Consider the following 18398-nt stretch of genomic DNA (forward strand, 5'->3'; position numbering starts at 1 on the left):
CTGAGTGAGACTCAGGCTTCCTCACTTGGGCTTTTCTTCTTCTTTAGCTTCTTTGGGTCTGTGGAGTGTAGCATGGTACCTGCATTTCATGGCGAATATCTGCTTATAGTGAGTACACACCACGCATGTCCATAAGTGAGTACACACCACGCATGTCCATAAGTGAGTACACACCACGCATGTCCATAAGTGAGTACACACCACGCATGTCCTTTTGGGACTGGGCTACCTCATTCAGGATGATATTACCAAGTTCCATCTATTGCCTACAAAATTCATGATGTTTTTGTTTAATAGCTGAATAGTGTTCCATTATGTAGATGTATCACATTTTCTTTATCCATTCTTCAGTTGAGGGACATCTATGTTGTTGCAAGTTTCTAGATATTATGAATAAAGCTGCTATGAACATAGTCGAGCAAGCATCCTTGTGGGATGTTGGAGCACCTTTTAGGTCTGTGCCCAGGAGTGGTATAGCTGGATCTTGAAGTAGAACGACTCCAAGTTTTCTGAGAAACCACCAAATTGATTTCCAAAGTAGTTGTACAAGTTTGCACTCCCATCAGCAGTGAACAGTGTTCCCTTCACTCCACATCTTCACCAGCATGCGCTGTCTCTTGAGTTTTTGATCTTAGCCATTCCAATGGGTGTACGATGGGGCCTCAGAGCTGTGTTGATTTGTATTTCCCTAATAGCTAAGGGCTTTGAACATTTCTTTAAGTGCTTCTCTGCCATTCGAGATTACTCTGTTGAGAATTCTGTTTAGTTCTGTGCCCCATTTTTAAATTCGGTTATTTGGGTTGTTGATGTCTAACGTCCTGAGTCCTTTGTAAAGTTTTGATATTAGCCCTCACTCAGATGTAGAGTTGGTGAAGATCCTTTCCCCATCTGTAGGCTGCCAGTTTGTCCTATTGATGGTGTCCTTTGTCTTACAGAAACTTTGCAGTTTCAAGAAGTCCCATTTATTAATTGTTGGTCTTAGAGCCTGAGCCATTGGTGTTTAGGAAATTGTCTCCTGTATCAATTCTTTCAAGGGTATTTCCCACTTTCTCTTCTATGAAATTTAGTGTATCTGGTTTTATGTTCAGATCCTTTATTCATTTGGACTTAAGTGATGTGCAAGGTGATAAATATGGATCTATTTTGATTCTTCTACATGCAGATATCCAGTTAGTCAGCACCATTTGTTGAAAATGCTTTCGTTTTTTCCATTGTATGGCTTTGGCTTACCATTGTATGGTTTATCAAAAATCAAGTATCCATAGGTGTGTGGCTTTACTTGTGGGTCTTCAATTTGATTCCATTGAACAATGTGTCTGTTTCTGTACTAATACCATGGAGTTTATCACTATTGCTCTAACCAAACAAGTGAAAGATCTATATGATAAGATCTTCTAGTCCCTGAAGAAAGAAAATGAAGAAGATATCAGAAGATGGAAAGATCTCTCATGATCATGGATAGGTAGGATTAACACTGTGAAAATGGCCATCTTACCAAAAGCAACCTACAGATTCGGTACAACCCCCATCAAAATTCCAACATAATTCTTCATAGACCTTGAAAGAACAATTCTCAACTTCATATGGAAAAAACAAAACAAAACAAAACAAAAAAAAAAAACCCAGGATAGCCAAAACAATCCTGAACAATAAAAGAACTTCGGGATAAATCACCATTCCTAACCTGAAGCTGTACAACAGATCAAAATTCTGTTTTTTACAATGCATGGCTGCTTCATACTTTGTAGATGTTACCAGAGATCTGAGGACCTAAGAAGTGATACTAGTAGAGATGAAAATGTATCAGAGTCTTTGACAGAAGCTTTGGGCTTGAGCACTTATCCAATTTTTATCAGCACTTTTTATCAGCAATTATTCCTGATTCTTTCTCTTCCATAATTGTAGGAGAAACACTTTTTGAAAGAAGAGAAGAGTAAGCTCAGCCAGGAGCTGAGCACCGTAGCAACAGAGAAAAACAAGATGGCTGGGGAGTTAGAAGTGCTGCGGTCTCAGGAACGACGCCTGAAGGAGAAGGTTGCCAACATGGAAGTCGCTCTTGACAAGGTAGTTTGTAAGCTGAGTTGATGTGGGAATTAGCACCCGGACAGTAGCTGGGTAGGAGAGTTCTCAGTGGCAGTTCTGTACCACCAACTTGCATCATATCCCAATCTTATAGCACGGAGGCAAGCTGTCCTCAGTGAGGAGATGATTTAGAAGTTTGCCATTGTGTAGATAGCCAGTACCAAGGAAGGTGGCTGTGGAGCTCTTGGTAGTAGGAAGAATGGCAGCCACACTCATATCATGACAGACCAGGGAGTCACGGTGAAGTCAGGGTGAAGCAAAGTCTGTCTCTAGGCCTGTGCCTCTCGACTTTCCTAATGCTGCTCCCTTTAATGCAGCTCCTCATGTTGTGGTGATCCCCAACCATAAAGTTATTTTTGTTGCCACTTCATAGCTGTAATTTTGCTACTGTTATGAATAGTAAATGTAAATATCTGATATTTCTGATAGTCTTAGGTGATCCCTGTGAAAGGGACATTTAACCCCTAAAGCTTGAGAACTGCTGCTCTAGGGACTTTTTGTCTGCTGGGCCCCACTTCCTAAAGCTTCCACCACCTGTGGGAAACATTTTTCACTCAGGTCATAATAGCATACTTCTCCCCCATCCTCAAAAAAAATAACCATTTTCTGTTGAAGTTAGGGTCTAAGTTTTTCCTTACAGTCCCATGTTCCCTGAAATAAGACTCAGACTCAAACTATATTCACAAACACCTTGGCCATATGGCCAGGCTCTTGTCTGACTAGATATAACTAGATGGCCCATTCATTCTAATCTACATTCTGCCACGTGGCTGGTCACCTGTGCTCAGGTACCTTGTGTCCATCTCCTCACATCTTCCCGGGTGTAACTCCCACTTGGCTCTATCCCAGAGTTCTTTCTCCTCCTAGATTTCCACTTTCTATCTCCTGCCTAAGCCATAGGCCATAGGCTTTTTTAATTGGCAGGTTATGCATCCATTCAGGGGATAGTACACAAGATGTTCTCTTTACAATTTTCAAGCTAACACAGTCATCAGAGCAGTAGATATAATATGTCCTTGCTATCCTGACTGACCTGAGTAAACATGCCACCAGGAACATCGAACTTAGCATCAAAAATGATCAACACTTTAGGGGGAATATAGTCTCTTAAATGTTAATAAAATGATAGTGCTAATATCTGACACCTTGTTGGGTCTGGAAAGGTTGGGTAGAAGACAACTGAAAGGAGAAGGGCCTGGCACTGTTATCATTGTTACACAGGGGTAAATCTGTCTTCCTATAACGTAGAAACCCTGAAAACCTAACAGTATCAAAACCAATCATTAATTCGTAAGAAGCCAGACCTTTGTGGTTAGGTAAAATACTCCATGATCTGACTGTGCCAGCCATGTTTCCTAAACCGTGCTATTCTGAATTCAGTTGTAGTTTTGGATTTTTGAATGTGGCCCCAATCTTGCTATATAATATAGCCCAAGGTGACAGTGAACTACTGATTTTTCTGCCTTTGCCTCCTATGTCCTAGAATTCTAGGTTAGCACCTCTGAGCCCAGATATAAAGTTCATGCTTTAATAAAGCTTTTTTGCCCATTTCATCCTTAGTTCGTGCATTCATACTAATTAACTACATATATGCTGTGTGTGCACTGGATAGTATTGGCCACATGCCTGGATGCAACAGATACATGGATAACTAGAATACAGTGTGCCGGGATAGATGGTTTTCCTTGAAGTGTTGAAAATTATATTAAAGGTTAATGAATTCAAAGTGTGTAAAGAATGGGGGATAAACCACTTGTTGCTCGATTGTAGGCATCTTTGCAGTTTGCAGAGTGTCAAGATATAATACAGCGCCAGGAACAGGAGTCAGTGCGTCTAAAACTTCAGCACACTTTGGATGTGAAAGTAAGGGTGTTTTCATAATACATAGTTTAAGCAGAAAAGAGGCCTATGCTTGGCATGTTGATATTTTCTTTACATACAGTGTGTGTGTGTGTGTGTGTGTGTGTGTGTGTGTGTGTGAGAGAGAGAGAGAGAGAGAGAGAGAGAGAGAGTGTGTGTGTGCAAACATATTTGTGTGTTTTTAAGTGATCACTGTAGAGTCCAGAGGTCCATGTTAGCTCCTTCTCAGTCACTACCCCACTAGTTAGGTCAGGCAGGCCAACCAGCAGGGCCCCAGGACCCCATCTCTCTACCTCTGTGCACCAGGGTCACAGACACTTGACTCATTGCATGAGTACTGGGGTCCAAGTCCTTAGGCTTGCACACAAGTCCTTCACCATCTGAGCCAACCCCGGGTCCCTGCATATTTTATCTTAAAATACTGTTTCCACATAGTCTGCTGCTAGCACTTATGAAGTCTGTGGAGGTGTTACTTCTCCATGTGTCCACACTTGTGATGTAAGAGAACATTGAGACATCACATGTTAGTCCTACTAGACAATAATCAAGTAGAACAGCGTCCCACAAGTACCTGCCTTGAATACCTAAGGGGAGAGTTTTACACACTAGGATGCTGAGTAAATACAGAGACCCAAGGGATCAATGCTTAGCTTGTTTGTGGAATAATCTACAGGACGAAACATCTTTTCTTTTAAAGATTTATTTATTTATTTTATGTATATGAGTACACTATAGCTGTCTCCAGACACACCAGAAAAGGGCATCAGATCCCATTACAGATGATTGTGAACCATCATGTGGTTGCTGGGAATTGAACACAGAACCTCTGGAAGAGCAGTCAGTGCTCTTAACCACTGAGCTACCTCCCCAGCCCCGAAACATCTTTTCTTAAGAACAGTGCTTTTATACAGAAATGTATATTTTTTATTTTGTATCGCTTAAGTTGATCATTATTGTAAAGTTTTAATAATAGGTTTGCCTGTGAAATTGAAAAGTGACTTTGACTTCGCAGTTCTTTGAGGCTGTGGGCTGGTATCACCTTGCTCACATCTGCATTATTTGTAGGAACTTCAGGGCCCTGGATACACCTCTAATTCTTCAATGAAACCTCGCCTTCTCCAGCCAGCCTCTGTAGCTCGGTCTCATTCCAACGTACCATCCTCCCAGTCTACGGCCAGCTTCCTGTCTCACGTTAGTAACCAATCCTGTACTCCATGAAATGAATGACAAAAGATAGGCGTGACTTAAGGTGGGGAAAGTCACCTTCAAAAGTAATGTTCATAGCTAGCATTCCAATGACTAGCTCTTAGATGTATACAATTTCTAGGAATCCAGATTGAAAAAATTATTTTCTTCACTATTAATTATTTTCTTAGAAAAGACAAAATGAAATAGGCATTGGGATTAATGATAACAAAAATATTAAAGTATTTTTAATTGCATTATATGCAGAACTTTTTATTCTTTCAAAAATAGACAGTATAATTCAGGCTTTCTCTGAAAATGTACAAATTCCTTATAATTGGTAGCCAGCTCTAACTCTTAAAAAAGAAATACTTGTTCCATCCATCAGTTCTAATAATCAAACTTTTACTTTTAAAAGTCCTGTCTTTAACATGGCGACAGGATCATCAGAACCACTGCAAATACTATTTAAATAAAAGTTGGGTGCTAACCAAATGACTAGTAGTTGAAATGGACTTGTGTACTGCAAAATAAATTGTCATTTATTCTCCTTTTCCCGAGCTTCTGTTTAGCAACTACACTAATTTTATAAAAAAATCTAATGTGCAGATGTGTGTGTTGCTTTAACCAGCACTCTTTAAAAACCAACACACTGAAGGAGGACCCGACGAGGGACCTGAAGCAGCTTCTGCAGGAGCTGAGAAGTGTGATCAATGAGGAGCCGGCCATGCCCCTGAGCAAGACCGAGGAGGAGACCCCATCTCTTGGTGCACTGTAGGTGCCGCTGGAAGGCTGCGCGCTCAGGCAAAGCTCCTCCCAGGAGTGTGCCGCCATTAGGTTGTCCACGTGCTCCTTTTGGGAGGGCAAGGATTAGACAACTGAAGAAGTGTGAAGGTGGAGAGATTAGACAAAAGCAAAGAGGCCAGTCCCCGAGAGCAAAAGAATGTTCATTCAGTCCAGATAGTGACCTGTGCATGGTGTCAGTCAGTGTTATTTGTGCTAATTTATGATTCCCCAGAGATTTCACATCCATTATCTTACCTGAGTACCACACTCCACCAACTGTGAGAAGGTGGTGTTGCGAAGACCGTGCTGCCAGCCCCATCAGGTCTGAGGATCACACACGTGCATGCGTGCGCGAGCGCACACACACACACACACACACACACACACACACACACACACACACACACACGGTTATTTTTCAACCTGCCTTATTGGCTCAATTGCTGGGCTCTTCTAGTCTCCCGGAGCTAGCCTGCCCTTCCTTCCCAATACTCTTAGTTCAGCACCCTGAATCTTTCCTCAACTTCCCTTGCTCAGTTACCTTCTCCTTGTTCAGCAACTCAGAACTGCCCCCAGCTTTAGTTGCATTGCTAATCTCCTGCCTGGAGAAGCGGCCTATGGCTGCTCTGCCTGACTTCTCACATGGTGGTCACCTTTGGTCCCTCCAAAGCATGTGGAAAAAGCATGACGATACAAGGTGGGACAGCATTTATTTGTCAGACTCACAATCTAGAGAAACAAATCCCAAAGGGCTGATTTGTGTGCGACACAGTCTGTTGTGAGGCTAGACCTGTGTAGCACTGGGGACTAGGAGCACTCGAGGAATAAGCTAATAGCAAAAGTCAGGTCTCTGGCTATTCTTGACAATGGCTTACATCAAAGTAATAAGTCCCATCCAAAACAGATTCAGTCAGTTCACCAGCTCCGCCTTGCCCATATCTACAGACCAGTGAGACTCCTGGGTGCTTCTCAGGGGGATTTCCATTGCCATTTAGATAAACTTATGTTAAACATTTCACATGGTATCCATGTTGGTGCTAAGATTATTTTTGTAAATTGAAGTGTTTTTTTAGGCAAATATCTGAAAGTAAAATTTTCTGAATATCTCTGTGTAACTCACCTCCAGTTCCTTAAGATGTTCTGAGAATGTATAGTTAATCTAAATGCTGGCATTAGCTGGACTTACACAATGGCTAGTAATAACAGTAAAGCATCAGTAGTATACCGGCCATGTATCATACTGCATTACCTCTGGCACATAGCATCAGAACTGTTCTGTTGGCTATTCCAGCAAAGAATCCTTTGACTTGCAGAACTTTTTTTTTCTGTGTGTGTGGGAATAAGGCAGGGTCACTGTATAACCCTGGCTGTGCTGGAATTCACTGTGTAAACCTGGCTACCCTCAAACTCACAGTAATCTGCCTGCCTCTGCCTCCTTAGTGCTGGGATTAAAGGGTGCAGTACCACATACAGCTTTTTATAAAAACAGAGTCTTGGGGGTGGGGATTTAGCTCAGTGGTAGAGCGCTTGCCTAGCAAGTGCAAGGCCCTGGGTTCAGTCCTCAGGCTTTGAACTCTTGATCCTCCTGCCTCCACATCCAGACTGTGAGGACTCCAGGCATGCATGTGCTTCCACACCTAGCTGGTCACGGTCATTTTTCTTGTAACTCTAATAGACCCTGTGCCAGGACAGTGCTGTAAGGTGATTTCACAGATGAATACATTTCAGCATGGATTGACCTTCCTCTTATGACACCAAGAGAATGTCACAAGCCCTGTCCTGAGCACTAATGGTGCAGAGGGTTACCATGGCCTCCCCAGTTAGTTTCCATCACTGCTGCCCAGTGGCCTTGAACTTGGGACTGCCTCAAACAAATGTATTTGGTGATAATTCGGGTGAATTTTCTGTAATCCTCCAAATGGCCCTGTCACTAAAGTCTGACTTCTCCCTAATGCTGAGGAATGCCTGGAAGAAAACCTGTGTAGTGGTGTGTGCCTGGAATCCTAGTCCAGTGCCTGTGGAGTAGAGGCAGGAGGATTGTTGCAAGTTTGGGGCCAGCCTGGTTTACATGGTGAGTTCCAGGCCAGTCAGTGCTATGACACCTCCATCCTGTTCAAACAACAAGCTAAACACCAAAAACAAACCCATGGAAGAAAGCATGGTCTGAGCTGAAATCCAGAACTAGCTGGCTCTTGGTAGACTTGCTTGGATGCCTAAGACATAGTGGAGATACACAGCTTAGAGAAAAATCAAAATAAGTGAGTAGGTGATTGTCTAAGACAAATCCAGAAATGCACATGCTTAATTCAGCTGGGTTCTGTCTGTCTCCACAGAGAAGACAGAGTAAGGGACTGCATCACTGACTCAAGCCTGAGATCAGAGCTCTGCCACAGGTAAGAATATCAGACTCTTGGTCTGATTCATTGTACAGGCATGTGTTCTATGGCCTGGCAATTTGGGAAGCCGGCTGGTTGTCTGTTTGAATAGTTTTCATGGAACCTGAGTGCCTATTGGCTTCAGAGAAGGAAAGCTATTACACTGCTTAGCCCTAAAAAGGACGCCAAGGTTCTAGGAGTGAACTGAAAGCATTTTCTTTTCTTTTTTGCTTATTTTAAATCTTGCTGACTGTGAGCTTCAGCTAGCACACTGCCTGAGAGAAACTTATAAGAACAAAGCTTGAGGTCCCAGCCCATAATCAGGCTTTGCCATTGCTTTGGGAGCCTGTTGAGGGTGTCAGATGGCAACAGTAAAGCTGTGTAATTATGAGGCAGGCTGCTCACCTCATTGCTGAGGAGAGAGAGAGAGAGAGAGAGAGAGAGAGAGAGAGAGAGAGAGAGAGAGAGAGAGAGAGAGAGAGAGGGAGGGAGGGAGGGAGAGAGAGAGAGAGAGAGAGAGAGAGAGAGAGAGAGAGAGAGAGAGAGAGGAATCCCAGTTCCCTTGCATGTCACTCACGGTGACTCAAGTACTGCCCACACCTGAAGGCCCCACTGCCTTCCAGTGGTTCCGAGCTGGGCACCAAGCCTTACGCCTGCATTTAGCTCACGGGACTTAGGAGGACATTCAGCATCCAGCTAAAAGCACTGATATTTAGCCACATGAACTATTGGTACTGAAGGACTTTCTATACATTTACATGTATTTACGTGTCTTTTGTAACTTTGAAGGAAGTTACAACAGCATCAATGTAAGATTGTGAGACTTGTACTAAAGGTAATCCTATATTCATCAATTGAATAGCTGAATTCTAAAGGAAATAATTTAAAAAAATGAAAACTTACAACATTCTATAAAACTCTAAAAAGGACAATTCCTGAGAGCAATGTGAGTAAAAGGAAAAAGAAAAAAAAGTCTAAAAGTTTGTTGTTCAGAGAAGACACAAAACTCATTGCTTTAAAAATCCTTTCTCATCACTGCCTGGTACAATGAACACTGATCTCCCAGTCTGGCATTGAAAACTCTCTGACTTCTAGCAACAAGTCTATGCTGGCTAGTTTAGTCAATTTAGTCAACCTAATACACCCTAGAGTTGCTTGAGAAGAGGAAAGTGCAGTTAAGAAATGGCCCCCCTGAAACTGTGCTGTAGGCAAGCCTATGTGGTATTGTCATGAAGGATGATTGATGGGAGGCTGAGCCCACAGCGAGCGGCAGCATTCCTAGGCTGGTGGTCCTAAGTTGTTTAAGAAAGCAGGCAGAGCGGGCCATAAAGAGCAAGCCAGTGAGAAGGATTTCTCTAGGGTTCTGCTTCAGTTCCTTCCTCTAGGTTTCTACCTTGAGTTCCTGCCCTGAATTTCTTGAGTGATGTGAAACTGTGATGTGAAAGTATCAGCAAAATAAACTCCTTCCCTCAGATGCTTTTGGGCATGGTGTTTCCTCACAGCAACGATAACCCTAAGTCACACCCTGTACTGCTGTACAGTGCTAGAATCTAACTAGATTGTCCACCATCACCACCACCCCTTTTTTAAAATCTTATGTACAGCCAGGAATGGGTGATCTTGAATGAACTCCTAATCCTCCTGCCTCCACTGTCTGATTGCTAGGATTACAGCACAGACCATGCTCCCAGTTTACATGCTTCTGGTGATCAAACCCAGAGCTTTGTACATGACGGGCAAGCACTGTACTAAGTTAAGCTGTCTTTAGTCCCCAAGTACCACAAGCCAATCTGTAGGAATCCAGTCTCTCCATCAGACTCTGGGGATCAGACTCATGTTGTCAGACTTGCAGCCAGCCTGGTCCAGAAGAGCATCTCACAGCTCTCTCCCTTTTGACTTAGCATTCTCTCCCAGAAGAGCCAGCGCTCCAACCTCACTCTTTTCAATCTGTATCAGACCCAAATCAGTGCTCAAATGAAAATGAATTATATCATAAAGCTAACACTTGATGATCTAGCTATCAGTATAACAATAAGTTGTCCTTGGGGAGAAGCTTGTTCTCACACACAGCCCTGGGTTCAATTCCCAGCACCCTTCCTCACTAAAGAATAAACCATTTCTCTTACAGATTTTTATTATATCAATAAGAAAATGACATCCTGGGGCTGGGGATTTAGCTCAGTGGTAGAGCGCTTACCTAGGAAGCGCAAGGCCCTGGGTTCGGTCCCCAGCTCCGAAAAAAAGAACCAAAAAAAAAAAAAAAAAAAAAAGAAAAGAAAATGACATCCTATTTTTTTTTTTTTTTGTGGTTTTGGTTTTGTTTTGGTTTTTAAGACAGGGTTTTACTATTTAGCCCTGGCTGACCTACAACTCACTATGTAGGCCAAGATGGCCTGGAACGCCCAGAGATTGGCTTGCCTCTGCCTTCTGAGGGCTGGGATTAGGCGCCTGGCTGCTGTGCCCAGCCTGATAACATTGTCTCTTTAATTCCTGTTGTCCTCTTTCCCACCAACAGAAGCAACAACTCCTTGAGGGAGTCCACCGAAGGCAGCAAATCCAGTGAGACTCTCAGCAGGTGAGGAATGAGTTCACTGCCTGCCCCTGCCTGTAAAATGCCCCGCCCGTTTTGTTCTGTTCACTGATTTAAAAACCATGAACTCTGTAATGTACCAAACATGCTGTCCTAGGCCCTTGGAATATATAAGCAAACAGACTTCAGTCCTAACCCTTTGGTTGCATAAAATTATAATGTCTGTTTATAGAATAACTTATAGAAAATCCTTACTTTAATCCTTTTTGTTTTCATGACCCATAAAAATATAAACCATCTTTATATCTTTCTTAAGAGCATGGACATGTTTTCTGTGGGACTCCTAACAGGGAGAATGGGGGTGTCTCTGCCTCGCTCACCTGCTCTTGAGATCCTTTTCCTCCTACTGGGTTGCCTCACCCAGCCCTGATACTAGGGCTTGTTACACCATGTTCAGTTGATATCTCTAAGAGGCCTGCTCTTTTCTGAAGGGAAATGAAGGAGGAGTGGATCTAGGGGAGACTGGAGGTAGGGAGTGGACCCTTGGGAGATGGGGGTGAAGGGAGAGGAAACTGTGGTTGGGATGTATTATTGTATGAGAGAAGAATAAAAAAGGAATATGAAAATGATTACATACTCAGAACTGCTTGAATTTTAGTTACTGTACTGGCTAGTTTTGTCAACTTGACACAAGGTAGAGAGTCATCAGAGAGGAGGGAGCCTCAATTGAGAAAATGACTCCATGAGATCTGATTGTAGGCAAGCATGTGGGGCATTTCTTAATTAGTGGTTGAGGGGGAAGGGCCCAGCCTATTGTGGGTGTTGTCAATCCTGGACTGTAGTCCTGGCTTCCATAAGAGAGCAGGCTGAGCAAGCCATGAAGAGCAAGCCAGTAAACAGTACCTCTTCATGGCCTCCACATTAGCTCCTACTACAGGTCTCTGCCTTGTCTGACTTCCTGTCCTGACTTCCTTTGGTGAACAACTGTGGTGTAGAAGTGTAAGCTGAATAAAGTCTTTCCTCCCTAAGTTGCTTTGGTCCTGGTGTTTGGTGACAGCAATAGTTAACTCTGAATGGGCTTAGTCATCCCTGTGTCCTCAGCACTTGAGCACAATGCCTACCCAAAACCTTTCAGTAAATACTTTTCAGTGCATGAATCAAGACAGCATCCTAAATACTGTTTCTGATCCTTAATCCCAATACAATAATTGAATCCTTCTAGCTCTTGTCTTTTCATCTAAACAGAAAGGATGTATTGATTTTCTTTCGTTGATGTATAGCACTGCACTGTATCTATGAATAATAACCATATTATAATTCCATCCCTCCTGTTTCCTAGTTGCTTTAGGATTATCTCATTTTGTTTATCTAGTATATGTGGTAGCTATTATCTTCCTCCTTTTAGGGTAGAAATAAAGAAAACGGGATTGTGTAAGCCACTTGCTGGAGGCATTCAGTTTGTTATCTCTGAAGGCCACTTTGAACTTGAGCCTTTTTGGCTTCAAAGCACAAGTTTGTAGCCACTACTGTGTCCTGCCTCTGGGGCCTTCCCTGAGCTGCCTGGGAGGAAGCCAGTCACAGGCACAGAGCAGAGTTACTTCCCCAGGTACGAAGCTCCACTGTAGAGTGTCTTTCAATAATGAAATTGTCAATACTCATTTTATTATAGAAAAGTCACTGAAAAGATATAATTTTACATCGAATGACTAGTATAGCCAAAGCCACCTAGATTCTCTCATCTACGTTTGCATCAAATGTATTGTGATAACCAACTGTCAGTAGGGCTTCCCAGGGACTCCACTGAGGCTTTTCAGAGACCAGGACTTTTTCCTTTAGAAATCTTCCCCTTTATTGAATATGTGTGAGTGCGTGTGCACGCATGTACCACAGCGCATGGGTGGAGGTCAGAGAAACAATCTGTGGGAGCCTGTTCTCTTGCTGCACTGTATGACGAGGGACTGAGCTCAGACCATCAAGGCCAGTACAAGCACTTTTCCCTGCTGAGCCATCTGGCCTACTCTGGCAGCCTTCGGAACTGACAGAGTAACATCCAGAAACTCCTTAAGTTACCTCTCTCTTTACTCTGTATCATGCACAATGATGTCTCTGAATACAACACTTACACAGTGAAACTAAGCTAGTAACATCCCCGTGCCAGTCACCCAGAGGAGCTGAGCCCTTCAGGACCAGGCCTCTTTCCATCTACGGTCTGACTGTACCTTAGAGTTTTGTAACCTTGGATTATTAATGCTGAGTTCTTGTTAACTCTCTTTGGTTTCTTCTGTTTCCTTTCTGGTCACTTGTTTGCCATGTAGTGCTGGCTGGCCTGGAACTCAGATGGCCAAGCTTAGCCTCCCAAGGGCAGGGATTACAGGTGTGTGCTGTCGCACTCAGCTGCTTTCCTTGTTGGTAAACGAGTGATTAAAATAGCAACTTATACAATATATGAGAAAATTATTTGTATTTGTAATCTTTATTATACAAAAATAAAATTTCTAACCAAGATTCTATTAATATGATTCTAGGGAATGGGCTGGGGTGCATACCTATAATCCCAGAACTCAGCAGGTGTGGGCAGGAAGGTCAAAAGTTCAAGGTTATCCTCAGCTACATAGGGAACTGTAGAGTAGCTTAGGCTAGAGACCCTGTTTCAAAAAGGGGGAACAATTATTCTTGAGTACTGAATACAAAACCATAATGTGATTTTGGCTTTCCCACTACAGTGGGAACCTTACAGCTTACGGTTACGATTGGGCGTCTTATGTTTCTATTTCAAGCCATCATATTTGCCTACAATGGCTTCCATTGCTCCATATATCTTAGTACTGTGCTTAGCATCAAAATACAGATAACTCCAGGGCAAACCACAACAGTAAGTGGCAGAGAAAAACTGTTTATCTCATGGAAGAAAGGAAAATAGACCATGGGGAAAACACTGGAAGGGACCGTTAAAGACAAGCCTCCAGTGGCCTACTCCCCATGACTAGGCTCCTCCTCTTCCCTCAGCTTCTTTCACAGAGCCTCCACACCCCATTCTCTCCAGAAACGCCAGAGATGCCCTGCCCCAGCTGTACTCCCTGATAATCTCCCATGGTTTCTCACTCCAGTTAGATTGAAATGGCTGCCAATTGACTGACAGTCAAGAGTAACCTGCGCACTGTTCTTATGTTTAAAGAGAGCCAGTCGCACTGCATCCAGGAGACCTGGAAGATCCGTCTAGCTGCTTCACGTTCACATCTACAGGTGAGTTTTCAGTGGAATGTGCAGGGGGGCCTCACTTCTGAGAGAAGAAAGCCAAAGTCACAGCAGTGGTTAAGCCCTCAGTAACTCAGCTCCTGTTCAGTTCTCCCCACCTTGAACTGTTAGTCAAACCTGCTAGGCTGTCTGCCCGTTAGGGCTCTTGCACCAACACTGCCAACAGCCCCAGATTCTTTTTTTTTTTTTTTTTGGTTCTTTTTTTCGGAGCTGGGGACCGAACCCAGGGCCTTGCGCTTCCTAGGTAAGCGCTCTACCACTGAGCTAAATCCCCAGCCCCAACCAACAGCCCCAGATTCTTTGAAGTAATGTTCAAATGTCACTTTCCCAGAAACCCTTAAGTCTCATCATTTATTTTTTTAAAAAAAAATCATAACATTCCCACACTTTCCAGTCCCCCTGACCTTTCCTACTTCAATTACACATCATCCCTGAGCATGTCATGTAACTTACTAATTCATGTTGTTAGCGTGTGCCATAGCCTGGGAAATAACCCTGTAGTCTTTCCCTTCCTGCTATACCTGAGTGTTTAGAGCCTTCCTGACGCCCAGCAGATGCGGAATAAATGCTTATTGAATGGCTGGGATAAAGGGAGAACCACAGCTCTCCATGTCATTCCCAGTGAAGTACAAAGTGATTCCCATAAAAACAAGAGGCAGAGGGACCAGAAGAACAGACTCTGTTTAGAAGTCGCATAACTCAGACTCAGAGTGGGAAAGAAGAATAAAAACATTACAGAGAATGACTTAAATTGCAGCCAAAGAACAAATTACAGAAAGCAAACTTCACTAGGAAGACAAATTATAGACAGCACATTAGACGCCTTAGGAAGCAAAGGCAAAGGCACGACAGTAAACATAATTTGACTTACAGAAGAGGAAACAATTGGGAAAGAATGACAGTCACAGTTACTGAATGAAAACAGGGCTGTAAGTCTGGCCAGTACTATGTGAGAAGAGCTTCATTTATAGAAGAATGTTAATATAGTTAAAACATTGTGTGTGTGTGTGTGTGTGTGTGTGTGTGTGTGTGTGTGTGTGTGTGTGTTGAGAGAGAGATGAGATCTGAGATCAACCCTGAGTATCATTCCCCAGGATGCTGTCCATCTTGCTTTAGGGAACAGAGCTTTTCACCTCCTGAAACTCACAAGTTAGGCTAGGCTGGCTAGCCAGCAGTCCCAGGAATCCTCCTTTCTTTGCATGGCAAGCACTAAGATTTCCAACTCATGCTACCACTTTTTGACATGGGCCACACCATCAAACTCAGGCACTCTTGTTTGCATAACAAGTATTTACCAATGGAGCTATTTCTCCAGCCCTTTGTCACTGTTACTTTAATGATGAGTCAAGACTTGACAGCAATGCTCTTGCCCAATTGGATTGCTCTAAGAGAATAGTTGCCTTCTCATATATTCTGAATACCATCGAACACTTTAACCCCACTCAGTATCCTTCAGCTTTCAACAATTGATGTAGTGCACATTCATTGTCACATGGTTGTTAGGTCTTAGCTAACTGTCTGTCCTGTGACAACACATGGCTTACAGAAAGAACCTGGAGAAGAAAGGATTTGGTTTACAGTTCTGCAACACAGCCCGTCATCAAAGGGAGTCGGCCAGGGCAGGAGCTGAAGCAGAGGCTAGGAAGGAGTGGGGCTTACTGGCTTTATCCTCATGGAGTACCACCTGCTTTCTTTTTTAAAGATTTATTTATTTTATGTATATGAGTGCACTGTAGCTGTCTTCAGACACACCAGAAGAGGGCATCGGATTCCATTACAGATGGTTGTGAGCCACCATGTGGTTGCTGGGAATTGAACTCAGGACCTCAGGAAGAGCAGTCAGTGCTCTCTCTTTTTTTTTTTTTTTTTTTTTTTCAGAGCTGGGGACCGAACCCAGGGCCTTGCGCTTGCTAGGCAAGCGCTCTACCACTGAGCTAAATCCCCAGCCCCACAGTCAGTGCTCTTAACCACTGAGCCATCTCTCCAGTCCTCCACCTGCTTTCTTAGAGCACCCAGAATCATTCGTCAAGGGGTGACATCACCCACAGTGAGCTAGGCCCTCCCACATCAATCATCAGTCAAGAAAATGTACCACAGGCTTGCCCACAGGTCAGTCTGATGGAGGCCTGTCCTCAACTGTGGTTCCTTCCTCTCAGATGACTCTAGCTCTGTCAAGCTGACAAAAACCAAACAAGATAGGATTTGTTTATTTGTTTTTGCTTTGTTTTGTTATTTGAGATAGGGTTTCTCTATGTAGCCCTGGCTGTCCTGTAACTCAATATGAAGATCAAGCTGGCCTCAAACTCACAGAGTTCGACTTGCTTCTGCCTCCCAAGCTCTCAGATTAAAGGTGTGTGCCACCACACCTGGCTCAGGACAGGTTATTTGTATTTTCCTGTTTAATTAATATTCACTGTGATATGCTGACGTCTTGGTTCTATACTTTCTAACTAGTTTAATTTTACTTAATGCTTTTAATGTATGTCTGAGGGTAATAAATTTTCCCAGATCCTGAGACTGTGTATTTCATCCTCATTTGAGGGATTATTGAGCATAGAATTCCAGGTTAGGATTCTTTTCACCACATTTTTACCAATGTGGGTAATTTTTCCCACTTAGGGTTTCTGCTGTATCTACTAAGAAGTCAGCTGTAAATTTAATGTTGTATGCCTTTTCCCTCTTGGCCATAGCTGTGATATTTTTGCCTTTGTTTTCTTGCTTGTTTTAGCAGTTCTTACCAATATATCCATTTTTACGAGTAGAACACGTGGTGTTCGATGTCATGTGGTTTGAATCAGTGGAAGCCTCAGCTCCGTTGTGTGGCCTCCCTCTGGCCCAGTTATCTCCTGCTTGCTTTTCCTCTCTTGGTTTTCTCCCACATCATCTTTTCTCCTTACCCCTGGTTAGTTTTTATCTCATGATACTGGGTTCAGACTCAGATCGAGATTACCTTCTTCAAGACAAAATTCATTTTTTGTTTGTTTGTTTTTGTAGACAGCTAAGTGATTTGACAAATCAGTTTGATCAAATCAGTAGTGGATCTTATCTGAAGTGAGACCTCTGGATATCAGGGCTCTGCACATTCTCATTCCTAAGCCAGGTTTCTCCAGAGGAACAAAACCATATGATGCTTATATAACTATAGATTGATATTTATGATCAGAGGCTCGGGAGTCCTACAAAGGCCATCTGCAAGTGAACAGCAGGAAGAAGAGTTGCTTAGCTAAGAATCTTGAAGGTTCAGCAAGAGAGGCAATGATTCCACCCCAGTGTGAGGCTGAGGCTAGAGAGTTACCCGTTGAGCCTACTCCCACGGGTGGGATGCTGGGCCCTGACATCTGCAGACGAGGGCAGTATCAAAACCAAACTCCCCGAGAAGAATTAAACTAGTACCCACGGACGAGCTTCTGTACCACTTTCTGTTCCAGCTGGACTTAGCCCAATGACAGTGCTACCCATGTATAAGGTGGGTCTTCCCTCATCCAGTTTGTACATGTAAATGCCACTTGTCGCCAGAAACTCCCTCCCTCACAAACAACTCAGAAATATACTCTACCAGTTTTCTAGATGTCTCTCAATCTAGTTAACTTAATCAAGTTAGCTGAGATTAACCCACCACATAAGGTACAACCATTCTTACAACCATGTTTAAAGTTCTAACCTTGGGCTGGAGAGATGGCTCAGCGGTTAAGAACACTGACTGCACTTCCAGAGGTTCTGAGTTCAATTCCCAGCAACCACATGGTGGCTCACAACCATCTGTCATGGGACCTGATGCCCTCTTCTTATGTGTCTGAAGACAGCTAGGTGTATTCATATACATAAAATAAATAAATAAATCTTTAAAATTCTAACCTGAATTTTCCTCCCATCCCTGTCACTGGGGGAGGGGGGTGTTTCTTTATAATGCAGTCACTGTTTTTAACTAGTTCTTTTTACCTTTGTCCTTATGCAATTTTAGCAAGTCCATCTGTGAAAATTTCAGCTTCTCGTTCATTCAATTCCTCTCCTAAAAAGTCTCCAGTGCACTCCCTCCTCACGAGCTCAGCCGAGGAGTCGGTGGGCTCCACACCGCAGTACCGGTCTGCCAAGCCTGTTCATTCATCCAACTCGGCAAAAGGTAAGGCGGCTCTGCTATTTCGGATGGGGCTGGTTGATTTCCTAATCCCGGGGCTGGTGCGGTTCTGCACACTCACACCCATGCAGCCTGCAGTTGGCGCTGTAAGTGATGCGGTGTTTAAATGAGACAGCTACCGTGTCTACTCACTCAGGCCTTGGTACAATAAAGACTTAGATGTCATATGTAAACGCATTTTACTCTTGCG

General features: G+C 43.3%; 1 protein-coding gene across 19 annotated transcripts in view; it reads left to right on the plus strand.

The window, feature by feature from the left end:
• Nucleotides 1-18398, plus strand: part of Ccdc158 (coiled-coil domain containing 158) — a 57433-nt gene that overhangs the window by 35853 nt on the left and 3182 nt on the right. For all 19 annotated transcript variants that reach the window (XM_087582420.1, XM_087582430.1, XM_087582429.1 and 16 more), the window contains 8 exons: nucleotides 1906-2064; nucleotides 3853-3945; nucleotides 5008-5133; nucleotides 5759-5901; nucleotides 8247-8306; nucleotides 10804-10863; nucleotides 13994-14061; nucleotides 18035-18193. In XM_087582420.1, the coding sequence (XP_087438546.1) occupies nucleotides 1906-2064; nucleotides 3853-3945; nucleotides 5008-5133; nucleotides 5759-5901; nucleotides 8247-8306; nucleotides 10804-10863; nucleotides 13994-14061; nucleotides 18035-18193 (868 nt within the window). The remainder of the gene's footprint in view (nucleotides 1-1905; nucleotides 2065-3852; nucleotides 3946-5007; nucleotides 5134-5758; nucleotides 5902-8246; nucleotides 8307-10803; nucleotides 10864-13993; nucleotides 14062-18034; nucleotides 18194-18398) is intronic.

Source organism: Rattus norvegicus, chromosome 14 (genome assembly GCF_021556685.1).
Source record: "Rattus norvegicus strain SHRSP/BbbUtx chromosome 14, alternate assembly SHRSP_T2T, whole genome shotgun sequence".
Lineage (NCBI taxonomy): Eukaryota > Metazoa > Chordata > Mammalia > Rodentia > Muridae > Rattus > Rattus norvegicus.